We start from the raw sequence: 23,133 nt of genomic DNA on the forward strand, positions 1-23,133 counted from the left end.
TACAAAGGTCTAGTAAAAAGATTCTGCACAGATTCAAAGAATTGTCTGCTAATGCATAGCATTCTTAAGCCGCTTCTCTTATGTGTGAGTTCTTTACCGCCAGATTTGGCTGTTAATAGCCAAGTAAGTTGGTTTAGTTTATTGCTTCTAGGTTTATTTTGTTCCTTTTCTCCAATTATGCAAACTTATACCGCTATAGCGACTAAGCGACATTACAACGCCAATTATGTATTTTTCCGCAGACCCAAGGTGGAATGCAAGACTTGTCCGTTTTCGCTATTTTCGATTCGTATTTCCTACGTTTTCTTCCGGACGTTTTTGTGTAATCTTCGTTTTTTTTTGTGCAGATTCATAAGACGCATATTTTACATTTCGTCATATCACGTCTGCAATTTTTTTATTTTGTCTATTTTTTATTTGTTCGTTTTTCAAAATTTTGTGTTTTTTTGTTTACGCTATTCTAACAATTAAATGGGCTACTTCCGCCAATTATGCATTATTATGCGAACTCAGGGCGTTACAAGGTCCTGGCCGGAGGTGTACAAGGCAAAGAATGCTACGCTATAAAAACGAACGGAAACAACTCTGTTTGGATTAGCGTATAACTGGTGGCGTTCGTGCAGTATTATTGCCTTTTCGCTTGAACATAACGATTACGAATTCGAAAGCTGTTTCAGCTTGTGTTCTTTGCTTCTGGTTGTCGTATATATACATGCCGGCAACAAGAACAACTGCACTTGTTTCATTTGACCGCACAAATATTTTCCTATACTTGCACAACGATGCAAACCTGTGACCTATATAAAAACTGAGTCAGGTCCCACCGCCAGGGGTAGTGTAGTAGCCTTTCTGCAACGGTTAAACGCTTTTGTCACAGTTTTTCACAACGTGAAACGCCCAAAGGACGCTTTCCCTTTTTGCGATACCGGCGCTCCTTTACCATCCTGCTTTGTGAGTCACCGACAGCAAACTCAAATCCGTCTCGGCCATGGCAGCGCACGGATGCAGTAGAGCAACGGAAGTTACAAGGAGAGCGTCGTGTGACCGTAGTCACACACCGCCAAATTGCGCCGAAGATAAATAACAAAAGAAAAAAAAAATGTGGTTGATCCCTCTTCCATGGGAACCGGTAAAACACGAAAGTGAAATGTGCCTTCAACGGAGCAGTTGAATGCTTATTGTGCATTGATATGAACGTGCACATCGCTATTTATATTTCGTCGGCATGTCACCGTTATACGCATCAACGTTAGATACTGGATTGCACTATCCGCAGCATTGCGTAAATCCGACTGAAGCCACAGGCGCTCGCAAACCGTCCGTGCGAACGAAGCCAAACGGGTTGTCAGCGAATCGTTTTGGTGAACACACTGTCCGCTGAAGCGAAAGGAGCAGCGGACCGCGCCACGAGCGCGACATTCGCAAGTCGGCGTCGATCTTACTCCGTGGTCTTTGCCTTACAGGCTTCTCCGCAGGTTACGCTGCGCGTCCCCCGTACACGTAGGCGCTGGAATCGAGGCGCCAACTGTCGGCGCTCATTTGCGTCATGATGCACTACTTCTCCTCACCTCTCCTAGCCGGCAGCACCATCTGAAGGAAAAGATATAGGGCGCGTTTGTCGTCCTGTTTACGCGTCTGTTCATAGCGCAGTCGGGAGCGCCTTTCGTACCTCCCTTTGCGGCTGAAGAGTTCGTGGTTCAAATCCCAGCGCAGCCATGTCAATCGAAGTTATTCTGGCGATGTCATTTCGGTGAAGGATATGTTGTCAGTCAGTTCATGGTGGACCCCGGCAAAAAACGCTTTCGTGTTAAAAATGACCTGTAAAGGCAGTGCATGCTCGTGGCCTGGTTTCTGCAATCGCTCGTCTGCGAATGGCGCACAAAACTGCTACAGGGAAGTATAGCACTTAAGAACTTTAAAAAAGCTTATTTGCCGGACCGCTGACATTTTCTGGCACCTTAGTGGACTGTCAAGCTCTAGAAAAACTTGGGCACGTAGTTCTTTTAACACGAAAGTGTTTTATGCCGGGGTCCGCCAAGATCTAACTGACCCAATATCATCCACGGAAATGACATCGCCAGAAAAAGTTCGATTGACGCGGCTGCGCCGGCATTGGAACCACGAACACTTTTCGCCGCAACGGGAGGTACGCTATAAACAGACGCGTAAACAGGGCAACAAACGCGCCTTATATCCTTATCTTCAGATGGTGCTGCCGTCTAGTAGAGGCGAAGCGAATAAATGCATCATGACGCCAATGAGCGCCGACAATTGACGCCTCGATGCCAGCGCCTACCTGTACGGGGAACGCGCAGCATAGCTGCGGAGAAGCCCGCTTGCGGATGTCGTGCTCGTGACACGGTCCGCTTCTCCTTTCCCTGCAGCGGATTCTCTGACGGATTCACTGACAACCCGTCTGGTTTCGTTCGCACGGACGGTTTGCGAGCGCATGGTTCAGACAGATTTAACCTCGAGACACATGGACGACTGGTGCACGCGATTCCAACGTGACGGATCGTAACGACTGATCGTTAGGACCAGTTTTGGCGTCGTTCGCTGGTCGGAAAAGGCCCACGACGTGCGACTGACAAGCCAGATGCAGTCGTGCCATCGTTGCGATCGGCGTGCGGCCACAGCCAATGAGCGCCCGAAGGTGTCATTGCTGAGAAAGTTTCTTTCAAAGCCCCGAAAAGGAGCCAGTGGCATTTCCGGGTATTTTGTGGGGAGCCGCTGCCGCCGCCGCCCCGTGCGCTCTCCGCCCGGTAGAGACATGTTGCCAGCGGTACCAATAGCACGGACGAGCGGAATCATGCGTGCTAAATGGTTGCACACCGCTGTACTGAACATATAAAAAAGCAATGTGTAACGTAATAGCACTATTCATTTTCACTTGAAGTTGATAAATGTTTTCTTTCCTTCTCGGATTCCTCTTGCACATCTCTAAATCGGCCGGAATGCGTCTAAGCAGAGAGGCCACAATGGAGCGAAAACACTGGGAGGAGCGACGCCGACGACGCATCGCACGCGCACTTTGGAGCATGTGTTTCAAATCCAGGCGTACGACTTGTCGTAACGATCAGTCGCATGCGAATCGCATGCACCAGTCGTCCATGTGTCTCACGCTTTACGCAATGCTCCGGCGCGTGCAATTCAGTGTCTAACGTTGACGCTATGACGGTGCCATACCGTTAAATTTAAATAGCGATGTGTAAGTTCATGTCGATGCACAATAAACATTCAACTGCTCCGGTGAAGGTACATTTCATATTCGTGTTTTGTTCCTATGGAAGAGGGAACGAGCACATCTTTTCTATTTGTTTAGCGCTCTAACTTCGAAACAGGAGAACCAGGCTGAACCAACATTGGATTTTACGTAAGCCGAAGAGGCAGCATTGGACAAATACCTACATTGTCTAATTTGTAACCAAGCATAATTGAAGCTTGTGTTTTTATGCTTTCTCTAATCACGTTTTACTTTTGTAAAAAGTGCAGCCGAAGAGGTCAGCCAGGCCGACGCCCTACCTTTCGACGACAGGTAAGGGTGCAGTGCCAATGTTGGGATATTGTGGCCAACGACCTTACCAACGACACCATAATTTATTTCTGGGTAGCGTCCAGAAGTGCGGATATTGCAAAGCCATCAGATCTTTACGCCAGCTTGCCATGCCTCTACCACCCCAGCTGCGTCTTCCTAATAGGCCGTATAAGACAGAGCTCTACAGTGCTGCCTTATGACCTGGGTTTTAACTGAACATGAAGCCGAATACCGAGAACGAACTGGTAGTTTTTCCTGAAGTAGACCCGTACCCGAACCATTATTTTATCGCACCCCCAACCCAAACCGCACCAAAATGAAAAAAAGAAAAGAAAATGGTAGCGTCTTCACTTTGTGGATCATGGCGAGTATGCGGAGTACGGGGACTCGAAATGACATCCAAGTTGCGCCCCGAGTGACATCCAATATTCGCCCCGACCATCATTCGATTTGAGCCGTGAGTTGCACCATATATTCCCTAAAGGAAACGGCTACTCACGACTCAAATCGAATTCCGCTTGATTTTCGCTAGATGGTGGTGTCCGCACGGATGGACGCGGACGGACATTCTGAGGTCCTAAGGTACTCCGCACCATTACAGGAGAGGGATTAAGCCGCTTCACTCGCGAGTACTAACTCCCGGTCGTAGCCCAATGGGTAAGACGACTGACACTAACTCTGTGTGGTCTACCAGACACAGGCTTGAATCCTACCGGTTTCTGTGTGTTTTTTTTGCGATTGTAAATGCTATGCGCACGGACACGGACGGACATTGTCCGATCCTAAGCTACTCCGCACCTAAAAGGAACAGCCACACGCAGCTACGCGTTCACAATGAAACATTTTGACCATGCGATATAGATGGCGCCATCAAGGCAGAGAGGTCATCTTCATTCCTGAGAAAATGTTCTGGCCAGCTGATCTGTGCTGGGAGGCGGAGAGGGACAAAGCGGAGAGTTGCCGTATATCTACACCGGCAAACTGCATATTGTAGAGTGTCTGCAACTGACATGAAGTGCCCGGTCAGGTCAGACCATCGTTAGATAAGTTAGGACGTCAAAACCCAGATTATCATAACTCAAGTTCGAACGGTATGTTTATCGTTGCACTGCAATATCGCATATCAGCGCTATAGATCTCCTGTGGGCAATGCTGCAATTTCAAACTTTACTGTATTGTCGAATGAAGGGGCTCTGCGACACCAAATACTTGCTTCCGTTGTCCGTTGCTTCCTGCTGTGCGTGCGCACAGCAGGAAGCAACGGACACATTGTGTTGATTAAATGCTTTAGCCTTTTCTGAACGTGGGAACTTGAACCTAGCACCATTTAGCGCTAGTTAGTACACTGCTGTGTGAAGGTAGCTTAAGCATAGTACTGGAGGAAGTCTCAGGCGTAACATGGGATATCTATCGTAGGGTTAAGCCAGGTTAGACGAAGGGGCAGGGGTTTCTGAAGCTAAATAGAGGGAATATTTTGTGCTATCGAAGGCATGAGGAAAGGAAGGAGTTCTGGGTAGATTTCCTTATCCACCGGCACGAAATAGAGAACGGGGAAGAATTCTATAGAATTAGCGATGGGGTCGCCACCATTGTGTTCAGGCTGAGCAAGAGGCGAAGGTAAGTATAGTGCAAGCCTACGCACCAACCTCTAGCTACTGTAAAGAGGATGTAGACAGTTTCTAAGAGGACGTATAATTGCCCACGAAAAAGGTAGAAGTGAAGTGCATGATTTATTGTGGCCGGAGCGACACCGAAGGGGTAGGGCGTCAGAGGTTGGCGGGAAAGAGAAGGGAGGCATTTACGCGGCAGGCGCGACCGAAGACTGTCGTCTTTCGACGACATTTGCAACGAAGTAAGCAGATACGCGGCCATTTTTAAAGATAGTCTTTCTTGGGCTACTTAAACCCAGAAATTTTGGTCTGTCTGTCTGTGACTAGATTCAGCCACCCGGCCAAAGTGAAACAAAGTCTGCGCAATAGTCTTATATACTCACAGCCAAATGTGGGCGTCTACGTCCGGTTTATGTGTTCATACTTGTCAAAATTATTGAACAAGAACAACACATTACACAAATATAAGACGGGAAATTAGTAAAGAAGGGATGTTTACAGTGTTCCTTATAAAAAAATTCATAGATGCTTGATTTTTGCGAAATGAAATACTACATCTACTGCAGAAAAAAAAATCAGTGTCCCCCGCTGTCGCCCGCGCCACTGTAGCTTCTGGCGGCATTTTAAGAATTCAAGCGGCAACAGTTACGAAAGGTTTCACTAGATAGGATCCACGTTCTGCTTGTTACGCACGTATACTAGGGCAACGCGGTTCTATAAACGTTGAGGTTGGGCGCCTAGATTCACGCGCGTCTCCGCCGTACGACAGCGCTGGCATCGAGGCACCCGGCCTGGAGCAATGGAAAGCGGTAAATTTAAATTGACTTGAGCAAACCTTTAGCGCGTTTACCTTGGGAGGAGGGCGGCGCAAGAGGGGCAACATGAGAGGTGTGCGGGAAAGCGGATTAAGGGAGGCATTTACTTGGCAAATGTAGACGAAGACTGTCGCCTTTCGTCGACATTTGCGAAGAAAGCAGCAGATACGCGGCCATTTTTTTTTTGCCGTCTAACAAGCAGGAGGACCACAATTCAGCCTTGCTCCCTAAAGTTAACCGTAGTGGCGTTGGTTTGGCGAGGCCAGCTTTCAGCGCTGCTACTACTACTGCAGCGTACAAACGTCCCTCAGCAATGTGTGCCTAGGCGACGATCATGGATCGTAATGCAACCAGAAGCTCACTCTGCCAGAAGCTTCCATTGGGAACCCAAAGCATTGAGAGAAGCACATTCAAAGTCGCAGAGTTGAATACATGTAGTAACAAAAGCTTGATGTGGCCAAGTTGGTACATTATGCTTAAAAATTACTCGGCGTTAAAACAGGGACGACTAAGAAACACGAACACACGACACAGTGCCGAATACGAAAACACAGTGCCGAAAACACAACACAGGCGCTGTGTTGTGTGTACGTGTTTCTTGTTCGTCCCTGTTTTAGCGCCGAGTAATTTTTAAGTTGTATACATGGCTGCTCATACGGCTGCTCCTCTCGCAGGCATCTGCCCACATTCTTCCCAGAACAGGAGCGCCTCGACCGCCCGACGCTGCGTACCAAGCTAAACGATGCGGAGTACTACATCCGGAGGAGCGGAAAGCGCGGAAAGTGTGTCATCTTCAACTACAAGGTGAGGGCTGCTGGAAAATATTGCGGGGTACTAGCTTCCGTGACGTCACGGAGCGTCGTGGCGAGCTTGTGAATTCCTCGATGTATTTGCGCAAATACATTAAAGGGGCGGTGAATATAAAGTACAACTTTGTTCAATTTGATAGAGATAGATTTTAATAGTTCGCTCAGCTCCCTTCCACCCACAAAAGTCTTAACCCCCTTCCCCCAAACAAAACGTTAGAAATGCTGAAAACTTTAAAATATCGCACTGCAGTGGCGTGCTGCAGTGGCGTAAGCCAACCACAAGATCTACGGATCTAGAAGACTGGGGAATTCAAATATTGTCGTAGTTACATTTGCGAGTTACAAGGTTACGTTACCCTCTTTGGTTAGGAGTGGTCCTCGTGCAAAAAGACTGTGCCTGTATGCGACGAATGTCATGAATTTGGACATAGGGTGACTGAGTGTCCTCCGCCCAATGAACGTGTGTGTCACCAGTGTGGCACAAAAAACCTGCAACCCGAAAATGAGTGCAAGGCCCTCTGCTCCTTATGCGCAAGGGAAGGGAGGGGGGAAGGGGGATACTGTTTCGAACAAACAGTAGAGAGTTTTAGCACTCCGCATAACTCCGTGTTGTACTATTATGAGTAATATGAAAGGGAACACAGGAACGCGTGGAAAACACCCTCAGACCCAGCTATCAGAGATACGCAGCGGCCGCCGTCGGAAACAAGGTGGAAAGGGGGACGCTGTTCTAACAACTGTTCCCATTCCCGCCGTACGTCTTATCGGCTTTCGGACGACACCATATCATCGGCGAAATTACTTAAGCTGCTGCTTTGTAGAAACGCCTGCGCGGTGGGAGTGCCCACAGTTAGTGGCACGGCGCCCTCCTTTCCCCCTTCGTTTTTTACAGCGCCATCCGCGTATCGCTCCGAGTCTGTTTCGAGGCTGTTTGCCACGCGTTCCTGTGTTCCCTTTCATATTGCTCATAATAGTACGTGCGTGCCGTGTTGACCGGGACCCGTCTGGGCACTTGTGCATGCGATCCGGTAGGGTGGATTAGTTCCGCGGGCCGGCCCTCGCCATGCCCGCGCATTCGTTACGGTGAGGGGCGTCCTCCTCGCCCTTCCTCCTCGCCGTTACAGTGCGCGCAAGCGCAGTTGGGTCCCGGTCAACACAGTAACTACGGAATAGGCGGACCATACGGAGTGCTAAAACTCTCTAATATTCCCCTCACACAATCCTCCCCTATTCCCTGCATCTATTAAAGATTTCCAGCACCTATTCCCTGCAACAGTGTTCCCTGCATCTATTAAGAATTCCCTTTTTTTCCTTTTCGCCTTAAAGGAGCCATGAAGAGAAAACACAAGTTTGATTCATTCGAAAGATTCCCTCGTTAGAACCATAACGACACCACTTATAACGCAAACTCCGCTCAAATAAGCTACATAATTAGGAAAAAAGGAAATGACCATGCGACCCACCAGCTCATTTTCCGCAACAGAACCTGTGATGTCACTTGGGAATGCTCTGCGATTGGCGGAGGCCGGCAAAAGCAAAAGCATGTTAGGCAGGGCTTACAGTTTGCATAGCGAGCTAAATGCCCGTGAAACATACTGCACATTCTTTTTATGGCAAAGAACGGTGGAGTAAACGGTTGAAGGTCCGAACGAACTCGCAAGCGTGTGCGCCAATGCATACGAAACTAGCGCCGGCCGAGCTCGACATCTCGCCGTCGCGCAGACGAATTTTCGGGTTCGAGGCTCTTCGGGGCCAACGAACCGTTCCAGCACGCACAGCCGCAACCTTGCTTCGTATCGTAAACCCTTCACAGGAGGTTGGCCGTCATATCGCCAACCAGCAAAGGTAAAAATAGAAACGAGGGGAGTAAGGAACAGCAAGAAGCGACGAGATAGTGCCAGTCGTCGCGTAAGTTTCGAATGGTGTTGGCTTGCTGTTGTCGTTACGAGCTCGTTTCCAGTTTACAACCACTGAAAACTTCAGTTTGTTCGAGTACTTTCGAACGGCTTTCCATACACGACACCGGCCAACTGGCATAAGTGATACTGCTACTGAAATTGAACTATTATTAACCGTAATCAAAATACGGCACATACGTACCAGGCTATATTCGTCCGTCGCGACGGGGCTGACGAGGCAGCGGTGCCGACGGCTGGGCGTTCGTCTGTTGTGGCTATCGCGGAATGGTCGCTTTCCCGTCCACCGCGTATCCCACAACTCTTGCCGCTCGTGCACTTAGAAGCATTGAGCGTTTTTGTGGTGTGAGGTTGTTAAATGCAAGCCCGAGCTCCTCGGCGAGAGTTTTGTTCTACGGATAAGGCGATTCCATGACTAGGGCTGCGGGTGCACTAGGTTTTACTAGTATTTTTAAAATGGCCGCCCTCTCGATCGACTCCCGCGTGTGGGTGCTATATGGAGTCGACATACTAAGTATCTGTTTCATGGACCGGCTCTATGACGCCATTGTACACGTCACGGAATGTTCAATTTTAGCGGGAGATTTAAAATTTTGGCTTAAATTGCCTTATTTCTCAGTGAATAAAGCATCATTTGCTTCCGGGAAAGCGCTTGGGGTACTATGAAACACCTAATCTTTCGAATGAAACAAACTTTTGTTTTCTCTTCATGGCTCCTTTAACTGCACCCAAAAATTTAACGAAACATGGAATATTCCCCGCACGGAACAGCACTGTTCACGACGGCAATCCTAGTCGAATTGTTGGAATCGGTCTGACACAAAAGCTATAACTGGGGCTAGTTGGTTGTATACGTCTTCTGCTTCTCACACGTTTTTGTTCCCTCTACAGATATATATATATAAATATATATATATATATATATATATATATATATATATATATATATATTGCCGCGAACCATACATTGGGTTTGTTTATTTGTGTTTTGCTTTTACCGCCCGGCTGCGCCGGTCTGTGTTATCTCTGCGCCAAGGGAAGCGCGTGTTCCATTCTTTCTTTCTGTGCCGCATGTGTTATCTGTTGTGATAGGGAGAGCATTCCCATCTAACGTGAACAGCCCAGAATAATCTTCTTGGATCTACTATGTTCTCTATGCGAATCGACGTTTCGAGAACCACGCGCGCCAAAAGATAAAAAGCCTGCAGTGCGGACGCCGGGGCATTCGATTCGACGCCACTCGCCTGTGCAAGTCACTTTGTTGACCGCTGCTTCGCCGCCTCTGTATTCTTTTGAGTTGTTAGGGGAGCACAAGTTCGCTCCAATAAACGTGTTTCTAATTCAAGACAACTGCATCGTCCTTGTCTTCGTGACATCTGGTGGAGGTGCTGGGCAGCACCCTTCATGCCCACTACAACCTCGGGAAGCCGCCAAGCCAGTCCAACAAGAGCCAGCCTCCGCCTGCAAGATTTACCATCCGAGTTCGGTTTGATGCCAGAAGGGCCCAAGAAAAGGAACGCTGCAACCAACACCATGGTGCAAGAAACAACGTCGCCAATCGTCCTGCAGCAGCCCCGGGAACCACCATCGTTCCGGGGAGCCCCCGCTGAAGACCCCGAAGAATGGTTGGAGAAGCTGGAGCGCGTCCGCATCTTCAACAGGTGGGACGACGAAGAAACTTTCCGGCATGTCTTCTTTTACTTAGAAGATGCTGCTCGAACTTGGTTCGAGAACCATGAGAGTTCTTTGACCGACTGGACTCACTTCAAAAGGGAGTTCCTTAAGACATTCACTACCGTTGTGAGAAAAGAGCGAGCTGCACTTATGCTTGAAACTCGGACACAACACCCCAACGAAGGGGTCGTGATCTTCGTTGAGGAGATGAAGCAAGTATTTCGCCTCACGGACCACGAAATGACGGAAGAAAAGATGTTACGCTTCTTGATGCGCGGTGTGAAGGAGGAGCTGTTTGCTGGACTTGTCCGCAACCCGCCCAAAACCATCGCTGAATTCGTGACCGAAGCCAGCACGATTGAGAAGGCTCTCGAAATGCGTGCTAAGCAGTATGATCGGAACTTTGTTGGCGCGGCCAGTGCGAACTACGTCGACAACATGCGGATTCCGGCTGATAGCCTACGCGAGACCATCCGCGCAGTAGTGAGAGAGGAGCTGCGGAAACTTTTCCCGACGACGCCGCAACCCCAAGTAGCTTGCCTAACTGACGTGATCCGGGAAGAAGTTCACAACGCTTTGGGAACTTCTGTGGCATCCGAAGTACACTGCGAGCCCCAAGCTATGACGTACTCCGCGGCTGTTCACCGACCCCGCCCTGCTCCAACACGTCGTCAAGAGGCACGTAGTCAAGAGGCCCCGCCCTACCACCGCCCACTGTCGCCCGCCCGACCTCCGGTAGCACAAACCCAGACGCCGAGGAAGACTGACGTATGGCGAACACCGTATAATCGTCCTCTGTGCTACCACTGCGGAGAGGCCGACCACATCTACCGTCGCTGCCCATACAAGAGACTCGGACTACGTGGTTTCTCCGTCGACGCACCACGCCCCCGACCCGGCCAGCACCCATCTGAGATTGAAGAATACCTGTCGAACACCAGCCGTGGACCAGCCCGTTTCAACCGTTCGCCGTCGCCCTACCCGTACCAGTCGCCGGCCCGCAGTAGCAGTGCTGGCTTCGCACGTGGAAGGTCTCCCAGCCCACGCGGGGGAGACTAAAGGCGGCAACTTCTGGAGGTGAAGTTGCTCTGCGGCGAAAAACTGGAAACCCTCCAACGACGCAAGGACGCGCTGAAGACAGTGATTCACGACATGACCTCACCCCGACGACCCGACCTAACCCTGACGAGACTCCCGAACACGACGACAGCTACACGGCGCGACGCTTACCCGACCTGACCGAGACGTCCGTTAAGAATACGACGACAACGACGATGCACAGTGCCCGACGATCAACACGTACAAGCAGAGATACGACGCCCCGACGAACCCGGAACTCGAGGAAGACTGCATCTGACGTCAAGGTGTCCATCGACGGCTTTGACGTAGTCGCCCTCGTAGACACGGGAGCTGACTATTCAGTAATGAGCGGACCATTTGCGTCTAAACTGAAGAAAGTTATGACCAGATGGGACGGTCCGCACATACGCACAGCAGGAGGCCACCTCGTGACGCCAAGTGGAACGTGCACATCGCGCGTCACCATAGACGCCACAACGTACCCTGCGGCGTTCGTCGTTCTGCCTAACTGCTCCCGCGACGTAATTCTTGGAATGGACTTTTTGATGGACAACGGTGCAATAATCGATCTGCAGACTAAGTCAATAACTTTTTCCCCCCATCACTCCATGACGCCGAAACCGAACCCTGAACGACGTGCTGCTGTAAGGATTGCCGATGATCATGTCACCCTACCACCCCGCGCAAGCTTGATGGTCACAGTCTACTGAGAAGATGCTGCTCCTGACGTCGACGCTATAGTAGACACTGATCAAAGGGTGCTTCTCGGCCGTGGTGTGTCTGTCGCAAGAGGCATTGCGCGCTTCAAAGAACACCAATCCCACATTTTGGTTACTAATTTCACCGAGGAGTACCAGCATTTAAACAAGGGCGCGGCAATTGCATTCCTCGAAGAAACGCAAGCAGCAAGTGACGTCATCGCGGTCGCCGACTTTGAACGCACACCCGTAGAAACCTTCAAGCTCCCGCAGGCATTCGACGTGAATCCGGCGCTACCGCAAGAACAACGGAAAACATTATTGGCTTTGCTGCGTCGCTATAGCGAATGTTTTTCGTCGAGCGCTAAACTACGTCAGACCCCTCTAGCGAAGCACCGAATAATAACCGAAGATGGAGCCCGACCTACCCGACAGTCACCGTACCGCGTCTCTTCACACGAACGGGAAGCCATCCGGACCCAAGTCGACGACATGCTCAGCGACGACATTATACAGCCATCGAAAAGCCCCTGGGCTGCGCCCGTCGTACTCGTAAAGAAAAAAGACGGCACATTAAGATTTTGCGTTGACTACCGGCGACTGAACAAAATCACGAAAAAGGACGTGTACCCCCTCCCCCGAATCGACGACGCCCTCGACCACCTCTGCCACGCGAAGTACTTCTCATCGATGGACCTGAAGACCGGCTACTGGCAAATTGAAGTGGACGAGAGAGACCGAGAGAAGACTGCATTTATAACCCCAGACGGCCTATGCGAGTTCAAGGTGATGCCGTTTGGGCTGTGCACAGCACCAGCGACGTTTCAAAGAGTCATGGACACTGTGCTAGCTGGCCTTAAGTGGCACACCTGCCTCGTATACCTCGACGACGTAGTGGTATTCGCCCGGACATTCGACGAACACCTTGAAAGGTTGGAGTCTGTACTCGAGGCCATTCGTACGTCGGGGTTGACGCTGAAGCCTGAAAAGTGCCGTTTCGCATACGGGGAACTCAAGTTTTTGGGCCACGTCGTCAACGCCACGGGAGTCCTACCTGACCCGGCAAAAACTTCAGCCATTGCGAACTTCCCAAGGCCGAAAGACAAGAAGGGCGTGCGAAGATTTCTCGGGCTGTGCGCATACTACCGGCGCTTCGTCGCAAACTTCGCACGCATTGCAGAGCCACTCACGCGCTTGACGAAAGATAGCACCCCTTTCACAGCTGGGAAAACGACCAAGAAAAAGCATTCTGCGAGCTGCAAAAACGCCTGCAAAGCCCGCCCGTGCTCGCTCATTTCGACGAAAATGCCGAAACGGAAATGCACACGGACTCCAGTGATATAGGCTTGGGTGCCGTCCTTGTCCAAAACCAAAGCGGCTGCGAAAGGGTAATCGCCTATGCCAGCCGTGGTCTGTCGAAAGAGGAGAAAAACTATTCTGCCACTGAGAAAGAGTGCCTGGCTATTATATGGGCGATTTCAAAATTTCGCCCATACGTGTATGGAAGGCCATTCAAGGTTGTAACAGACCACCATGCGCTGTGTTGGCTCGCCAATTTGAAGGACCCTTCTGGCCGTCTTGGGCGGTGGAGCTTGCGCCTGCAGGAGTTCGACGTTACAGTCGTTTATAAATCCGGCAGGAAACACTCCGACGCCGACTGCCTGTCCCGCGCCCCCGTAGACCCACCACCACAAGACTCTGATGAAGACAGCGCGTTCTTCGGGATCGTGACGGAGAGCGACCTAGCCGCCCAGCAGCGTGCCGACCCCGACTTACGCGTCATAATCGAGTACCTCGAGGGATGCAACGTTGCCGTTCCTAGGACCTTCAAACGCAGCTTACCAGCATTCAGCATGAGAAACTCCGTCCTTGTGAAGAAGAATTTCAGCCTTGGAACAGGAGCGAATTACCTTCTCGTCATCCCCGCGGACCTTCTTGACGAAATTTCGGAAGCGTGCCACGACGACCCGTCTTCCGGACATCTGGGCACATCCCGCACTATTGGAAAAATCAAGGCGAGGTACTACTGGCCCGGCCTTACCTCTGACGTCACCCACTGCGTCCGGAGCTGCCGTGACTGCCAACGACGAAAAACGCCGCCGACAAGACCCGCCGGACTTCTGCAACCGATCGCCGTCCCATCGAGACCATTTCAACAGATTGGAATGGACCTTTTAGGCCCGTTCCCTACGTCACGATCACAGAACAAGTGGATTGTCGTAGCGACAGACTACATGACGCGCTACGCAGAGACCGCCGCTCTTCCGGGGGGGACTGCACAAGAAGTGGCGAAGTTCTTTATAAGCCAAGTTGTGCTGCGACATGGAGCCCCGGAAGTCCTAATCACAGACCGCGGAACGGCATTTACTGCGGAGCTGATGCAAGGAGTATTACGCTACAGCAACACGGATCATCGAAGAACGACGGCGTACCACCCCCAAACGAACGGACTAACAGAACGTCTGAACAAGACAATCGCAGATATGCTGTCAATGTACGTTGACGTTGAACATAAGACTTGGGACGAAGTGCTCCCGTATGTCACGTTTGCGTACAACACGGCTATCCAGGAGACAACGCAGCTGACGCCGTTCGAGCTTGTCTACGGTAGAAGGCCGACTACGATGCTCGACGCCATGCTTCCGCACGTAGAAGACGACGACCTCAACGCCGACGTCCACGGATATCTTCAACGTGCGGAGGAGGCCCGCCAGCTCGCTCGAGTTCGTATAACGGACCAGCAGCTGGTGGATGCGGGCCGCTACAACCTCCGACGCCGAGACGCCGAGTACCGCCCAGGGGACCGTGTGTGGGTTTGGACTCCCATCCGACGACGCGGACTCAATGAGAAGCTCCTGCGACGGTATTTCGGACCCTACAAGATTCTACGACGTGTTGGCCAACTCACCTACGAAGTGATCCCCGATGGTGACTCCGGCACATCACGACAACGCACGCGGCCTGAAGTCGTCCACGTGGTTCGCTTAAAACCTTTCTACGGACGATGACGAACTTTTATTTTCATTTGTTCGGACTGTCGCTTATGTTAGCATCGGGTCGATCCACTCTTAGAGGGGGGGTAATGCCGCGAACCATACATTGGGTTTGTTTATTTGTGTTTTGCTTTTACCGCCCGGCTGCGCCGGTCTGTGTTATCTCTGCGCCAAGGGAAGCGCGTGTTCCATTCTTTCTTTCTGTGCCGCATGTGTTATCTGTTGTGATAGGGAGAGCATTCCCATCTAACGTGAACAGCCCAGAATAATCTTCTTGGATCTACTATGTTCTCTATGCGAATCGACGTTTCGAGAACCACGCGCGCCAAAAGATAAAAAGCCTGCAGAAAGGACGCCGGGGCATTCGATTCGATGCCACTCGCCTGTGCAAGTCACTTTGTTGACCGCTGCTTCGCCGCCTCTGTATTCTTTCGAGTTGTTAGGGGAGCACAAGTTCGCTCCAATAAACGTGTTTCTCATTCAAGACAACTGCATCGACCTTGTCTTCGTGACAATATATATATATATATATATATATATATATATATATATATATATATATATATATAACAGAAATAAAGAAATAAGAGTTGGTAGTCAAGAAAACCTCGGAAAGCAAAGGGGAGGATGTATGTGTTAGGTCATTGAAACAGATAAAGAATTTGGGAAGAAAGAAAAGAAAGAAAGTGGAAAAAATGCCCGCCAGGTGGGATCCGAACCCCCGCTGGCTACCACCCCCAAGCACAGGAAACAAAAATACCTTAACATATAATACCCCACAAAGTGGAGGGGAAAATCGCCCCGCCGGTAGCGTAGTGGTTATCGCACCAGAACGGTATTCTGGAGGTCGTGGGTTCGGATCCCACCTGGCGGGCATTTTTTCTCCACTTTCTTTCTTTCCAAATTTTTTATCTGTTTCAATGACCTACCACATCCTCCTCTTTGCTTTCCGAGATTTTCTTGACTGCCAACTCTTATTTCTGTCTTATTTTCAACGAGCCCCTCATTTCCCATTCTGATTGGCTATATATATATATGTATATATATTATTGTTTGAAAGAAATAAAGTGGTGCCAAACACGGGCTCACGGTGTGGCCCCAAATCACGACCTTGCTATTACACAGGGTGGCTTACCTTGCATATTTCGGTGGCGGAAAAAGTCCAACTCTACGCCATTTGCGAGCTTTTATTTTAGGGCACGAAATTATCTAAAGAGTCCGGAGCGCATTGAGCTCATTCTTTTCAACTAGCTGTCATTTTTGCCGCTCCAGTTCTGTCATTCTACTCTTTCCGGGGTGAAGAATTCCGAGCAAATTTATAAAATTTACTTGAAGTCGAATTGCATGGACGCACATTATAGCTTTTGAAACGGTTAAACACGTGCCGTGTAGGCGTCGTTCAATGAGAAATTTTTGAACACCCCCTGTAGTCGAACTACTTTTCTAATTCTTGTCGGCATTTGCATGGCATCTCACAGGTATTTCAAATCCAAACGGGCTTAATGGAGCGCACGGGCACAGATCAAGACGTCACAGATCTCACCCTTCGGTTCAGCGAACTTGGCTTTGAAATCATCCTCTACAGCGATCTAACACGGGCAAGAACGCTTGATGAACTGCAAAAACGTGAGTTGAACTACCCAAACATGTTCTCTGCCTTCACGGTGAAAGTTCTCGTGTAAATGTAGCGACCGTGTTTGGAATCCACTGCTTTGTCACATGTTCCATTCGTGTAGGTCATGTCGTCCTGTAGGCTGCTCGCAAGTAGCTTACGTGTTATCAGAAGGAATAAAATAAACCGAAACTGACAATAACAGTCCATACAGACTAAAGCCCGTTTTCTAGTGATAGAAGTAATAAACATTACTACTAGAAAACAGGCTTTAGTTCCTGGTGTGTAAAAATAAACCTGAGCGCGAGAAGCACCCGAGTTGTTGCCCTATTGCACGCAATCAGTGTCATCTAGTGAGTGAGCCTGCATGGCTCACTACAAGCAAACCTCGACGTTATTGTCGTTGCTTACCACTGTGAATCAGCATCAATTGTTAACTGCAATCGGTGGCCGAGTGGCCGGTTTCCGCGGTATCGCCTGAAGCGCAAAGAATGGTTCGTGCCGTGCAGAGCGGCTGCATGACGACGGGTCCGTGATGACCATCGTCACCGTGTATAGGCTAGCGCCAATTCCGCGAACACATTAACGTGTTGCAGCGACGTCTAGGACAGTTTTCCTAGTATGTTATCTTACCCTCTTTGACTTATTGTTTTACCCACGGATATAACTATGGGGAGTTTTCGCACTGGCCATGTCCAAGCAACACTTTCGCCATTGGCCGAAGTAAGAAGATCTGATGCTTCTCCGCTTTTAGAGTGAGGCGAAGTGCCAAGCGGCTTCTTCTCTCACTGCCATCATCTATGGTCGTGCAGACCTGTGGGAAAAGCGAGATCGCCCGCCGCCGAAAGCCCAGGCGGTCTGAATTCGCCAGCAGTGGCGATGCGCCCAATCCCGCCACTCAGTTCAAAGCGGTCAAAGTGGAATTCGGCGGTCATAAGTACCGAACCCACTGTGGACTTCCCGCATTCGTTTTTCACGTATGCTACAGACCTCTTACTACGTAACCACTGACTATCGTGAGACGGAGAGTAGTAACGACTAAGAAGAAAACTACGGGTAGGATTGCTGATCCACAAAGAGAAATAAAAAAATATGGAACGAATTCTACAGCATTTGAAAGAGGATTGTGGCAGATGTGATGGCGCTAACTGCAACGTACAAGTTAAAGGTAGTACAAATTTACTCACAAACGTCTACCAACGAAGATGAGGCTGTTAACATATTTCACGAGAATGTCGTATGGGCATTGAATAAGTTAAACATTCATAACACGATCGTAATGGGAGATTCTGACTCAAAGCAGTTGCGGACGCAAATCCTTTGTATGTGAGAATGCGTGAGCATCAGTTTTCACTGAGTTGTGCAAGCATGTATGTGGGTGGGTATTTTCACGTCTTTGCTAATCGGAACTGGCGAACCGGCTTTGAACCCCTGCCAACTGCTGTAATAGTCAGTTCCCAATTTCTCTGAATGGGCGATAGCTCTGCTGTGATAGCCAAGGTGAAAGCTTTGAATCGGCCACGAACTTCTCGCGACAGCTGGTGCCATGAGATCGTCATTGGCCGCTCCTCTTGAGTGGGTGCGTTGGAATTGCGGCAGTGTATAAGTTCACGTCGCAACCGAAACGGGACTTAGTAAATGCGAAATTTCATTTACCCAGTGGTACAGAAGTGGCACATCCTGCACCGTGCAAAGCATCAATTAATTTCGCTGGGAGGCTGCACACTGCACGTAAAGTAACCAAAGCATATCGAACCACCGTTGTTAACGAAAATTGTGTGCACTTCATTTAGAACCCGTCGATGTGCGAAAATCACGACTAGAAAAAGCCTTTAGAAGTGCGTCAGTTCGGACTTACCATTATGCAATTGGAGCTAGAGACTACACCTCAAAGGTAGGACGTTCGAAGAGCGGGTTATTTCCAGAAATTGGTCAAAATAATCTCAAAACGTCGCCTGTTGAAAGCGAGCTAACTAGATGGCGCTACATGCTTGCGGGAAGTGCCAGTGCTGTGAAGTCTAGGAAACGTAACCCTGCTTTGTAAATCGGCCGTAAGCTTCTGTTGTCATCGACACTGGCCAGACCACCTGAGTGGGTGTCATGTTAGGCCTATATTCAGCCTTAACCTTAGTTCTCCTTTAAGCTCACCCTAACGACGTGCCAGTCAACTTAAAACCCGTCATACGCCATACTGCAGGTACAGGTTTGACGCCAGCTGCCGCATACCAATTGGGGATGAACGCCCTCCGCATACCCTCGTTACAAGCCACCGGGGACGAACGCTTGTTACATAAAATCCTTATGGAGGTTTGCGACGTAACATAACAAACGATAATTCTGGCAACAAAGAAAGCCGGGGGGGGGGGGGGGGTTGGTAACGATTCATGGTGAAATGAAGCGCAAAAAAAACCACGAAAAACAAATACAACGGGACGGAACGCTACTATTAACTAAAGTTTTATTGAAAAGCGCGAAAATATTCACATGACGAAAATATCAAACACACAAAATAAGATACTGCATAACATTTGTGACAGGTTAAGGCCATGAAGATCACCTATTTTCTTTGTAACTGGGCCGAGTAACGCGTGAGTGATGCTCGCACGCAAGAAAGAGAGATTCAGGCAGGCGAACTTGCAGTGCGAAACCCTGAAATATGTAGCAAGAATAGCCTAGCTCATGTATCGTCTCTGTGATCTCACGAAAAACGTGTATGTAATGAGCACCTTAAAACAAGATTGACTTTATTCTAAGCACGAAATCGGAATTGTACAGGAATTTGGTGTGCTAGGGCAAAGCCCCAGAGCAGGGATCACGGAAGGGTTAGGAGCAGAATAAGGTTAGATCTGAAAAGGTATAAATGACACTAGTAAACGTAATCAAACGAAACTTGAACCCGGTAAGAAGCAGGCCGCGCGTTTTCAGAATAACTCTTAGAACAAATTCGCGGTCTTAACCAGTACGGTTGCCCAGGTTCAGTTCCTGTATCTGCGGTTGTTGCTTAATGTTAAACTTGTTGGTTGGGGTATAGCTTTAGGTCAAAGAAGTATATAGGCGCTGAATTTTCATTGTGAGAACCCAGAAACTGCGAGCGCTAACATAGCCGTTTCTTTCGTACGCTCTATTTCTGAAAAGTCGTGCTTTCGTCGATATGCAAATCCTTTTTCCACGTAAAATACTGGGGGCGGCTGGTTGCTGCAGCAATGCTGTTCATATACACGTTAGAAAAGTGCAAAATTGTGCAAAGTGCGGTCCCCTTCTGCTAGTAAATATACAGGCAGAGTCGGAGAAAAAACACTTCTAATTCATGCGTTCTGTATGCAGAATGACCCATGGGTTAAAAAATCTAGCTGGCCGCCATTGAGGAAAATGTTTTGTTCTCACTTCCAAAGGAATGAGGAGAAACAATCGGCACGGTAATTAGGAAGGTAACAGAATTACAGCTACTGGGGATTGTGCAGTGTTAAACTTGTGTCGAGATTTCCACCTTGACACAATGTTCGTGGGGCGTGTTCGATATCATTTTTGTGGGGCAACATTTCTATTGGGAAAACATTCCAATGCGTTAACATTCGACTCAGGGAGCATAAGCGTTCTTTAAAAGGTTGTGAGGTCTCACGTGCTCCGCAGCATGGTTTAAAATGTGGTCGCTTCCCTGCATTTAAAGACACCGCAGCAGTTGCATGGGAAAAACGCCACAAAGCCAGAAAGATATTCGAAGATTTTCTTACTAGAATTAATGGGGAAAGATCCTTTGTTATGTATACTTCTGTTTTTTAATTGCACTTTTTGTCTGAAAGCATAATCTAACATTTGTCGGCTGCGCATCATCGCACGTGGAACAGTGTATACGTAATTTAAATTGGGGTTGATTGTTTGCTCTCTGTGATAAGTGATTACACGACTGTTATGTTTTTTGTACAAATGCGTGTTCCTTTCTGATAAAGTTACAGCGGCGAGTTCGGCGCTTTGCCGCCTTTTCTCTGTCTGTTTCTTGAAGCGTATCGCGGTGTTTTTTCGACATGGAACCAACTAGTCCAACATGCCAACCTTTACGAGGAGAAACACGCTAAAATATATTAACGCAAACACGATCTTCTTGTGGGATTGGTGCTGAGGTGGCTAATTTAAGCAAGTGGCGCACACTCCTTTTGGATGAGTACTTACTGGCAGAAGACTAATTGGCTAAACTTGTGACGTTTTATTTTTGAAGTTAAACAACTTTGCAGAGGCCACCCTCGTAGAAAATATGCAAGTCTGTTGTTTGCCATGCAGTTGGAGAACAGGACTACAGCCAAGACGACTGCTTTGTTTGCTGGATCCTGACGCACGGCATCGAACAGGGCTACCTGTACACCTTCGATGGCGGCAAGATGACCGAGGAGAACTTCATGAGCCCCTTCCGCGAAAACAAAGGGCTCCTCGGAAAACCAAAGCTGTTCTTCATACAGGTGTGTGCTAACTCCTCCGTACCCCCGGAAGTGACGGCATTAAAAGAACCCTGCAACACTTTTTTTTACTTTTTCCGAGATCTTCAATGCTTGCGGAACGTAGTCAACCCACACATCCAGTACTAATTGTGGGTAGCAAGGTACAGCCACCGAACTTTTAAGTGCAGAGTACTTAGGGGCTCGCCTTGCCGTCGTAGCTAGCTGTAACGCTCGATATCAAGCGACTGCCGGAATCAGGCGGCGCAGCGTTCTCGTCGCAGGGTGTCCCGCAGAGGCTTCGAAAACCAAGCGGTTTAAATAGTCATAACTGTTCGAAACTCGTGAACCGCTTGCACTTGTCGTACTTACATCGATCTCCCCATTGTTTAGCACAAAGAAAAGTGCAGGTACATTTGAGGCAATATATACGTAATTACACCGCAGCGCCCGCGTTCATTTAGTTAGGAATTCTCGTTGTGTCGGTTTTTTTACGATAGAAAGCGAAAAAAGTGGCAGTGCAACGCCGGCACGTGTGGCAGGAAAAGCAAGCACGAAAATAACAGAACTCCCGCTGGCGCTTTTTCGGGCAGGGGGCGCGCGAGCACTGCGGAGGCGGGAAATTCGAATTGCATTGGGTGGTAGCAGTGAGTGCACAACGGCGCGACAGTAAATTACGACGAATCACTGCTCTGCACTTCCGACAGCATTCATGTTGAATGGAATGGCTTTAATTTTTAGCAAGTGTTTTAGTCCCCGATACACAAAGATTTCTCTGACGACATATCCGTCACGGAAGTGACGCCAGCACAACGAAGCAGGCGGCCTGTAAAGGCTGCACGCCTGCACAAAGGGTCTTCTGGCGGGGAAGCAGCCTTTAGTACTAAAGAGTACGTTATAATTGTGGTTGTTTGTTTTCAGGTTTTATATTTTAACACGAAAGTGTTTTATGCCGAGATACACCAAGATTTCAGAGACGTGATATCCGTCACGGAAATGACGGCAGTACAGCTTTGCCGAAGTGACCCGCCAGTACGACGTCGCTCGCCAAGCACACCCACAAGACAGCCACCGACCTGCAAATCACGCTCAGCTGCAGGTTTCGCTGCACATTTCACTTTCGTGTTTCACCGATCCCTAATTTTTTAAAAATAATATCGCAGCAGCGTCGACTGGTGGGTGGGTCAGCCACCTTTTCACAATAGAAAGCGGCGAAACAAGTGAGGCAAGATCGCACAGTTCGCATGCCGCATGCGAGGAACGAAGCCTCCAGTGCAACAGTCGTCTGCTAGGCCGTTCCCACAATCACGACACAACTCCTTTCCGCTGCTAATCAACCGACGATCTCCATTGGCGGGTGGTGACAGTCACTTCTCGTACACCTTGTTCACGGCAATGAAGATAGGCAGCTGATTACGAACGGAAAGGGTTGTGTCGCCCTTACGGGAACACCGTAGCAGGCGTCAATTGCACTGGCGGGGACGTTTTGCGCCTCCGAACTGTACGATCTGGTCTCTTTCGTTCCGCCTCTTTCTACCACGATAAAGCGCTGACCCACCTTCAGGTCGACGCTCCAACGATATGATTAAAAAATTCTTCCGGCGGCTGTACCTCAGCCAAAAATTATCAATATATGCCCATCCGAACTCTTATGAACTTGCTCACAGGTTTTTAAGAGTAGATTACTTTAGGGGCTCGCCTTGTCGTTGTAGATCGGTCGCAGGACTCAAGTAGAGCCACACGGTGTTGTGTCGTAGCAGCAGTCATTGCGGCGTAACCCAGAGGCTTCGGAAGCCAAGCGGTTTATATAGTCATAAGCGTTCGAAACTCGCGAACCGCTAGCGCTTGTCACACACCTCCCCGTTGTTTAGCGCGAAGAAAACTACAGGTACATTTGATAGTAAGCCAAAATAAGTGGCAGTACAACGCCGGCACGTTCGGGAGGAAAAGCAAGCACAAAAAGA

General features: G+C 49.1%; 1 protein-coding gene across 1 annotated transcript in view; it reads left to right on the plus strand.

Annotated features, from left to right (window-relative positions):
* The window catches only part of LOC144172283 (caspase-1-like), a 36,412-nt gene that overhangs the window by 6,747 nt on the left and 6,532 nt on the right, over positions 1–23,133 (plus strand). The window contains exons 2-5 of the mRNA XM_077701031.1: positions 3,493–3,535; positions 6,635–6,764; positions 16,609–16,756; positions 21,018–21,193. Of these exons, the coding sequence (XP_077557157.1) occupies positions 3,493–3,535; positions 6,635–6,764; positions 16,609–16,756; positions 21,018–21,193 (497 nt within the window). The remainder of the gene's footprint in view (positions 1–3,492; positions 3,536–6,634; positions 6,765–16,608; positions 16,757–21,017; positions 21,194–23,133) is intronic.

Source organism: Haemaphysalis longicornis, unplaced genomic scaffold, assembly GCF_048455015.1.
Source record: "Haemaphysalis longicornis isolate Haplotype H1 unplaced genomic scaffold, Haemaphysalis longicornis Haplotype H1 scaffold_20, whole genome shotgun sequence".
Classification (NCBI taxonomy): Eukaryota; Metazoa; Arthropoda; class Arachnida; order Ixodida; family Ixodidae; genus Haemaphysalis; species Haemaphysalis longicornis.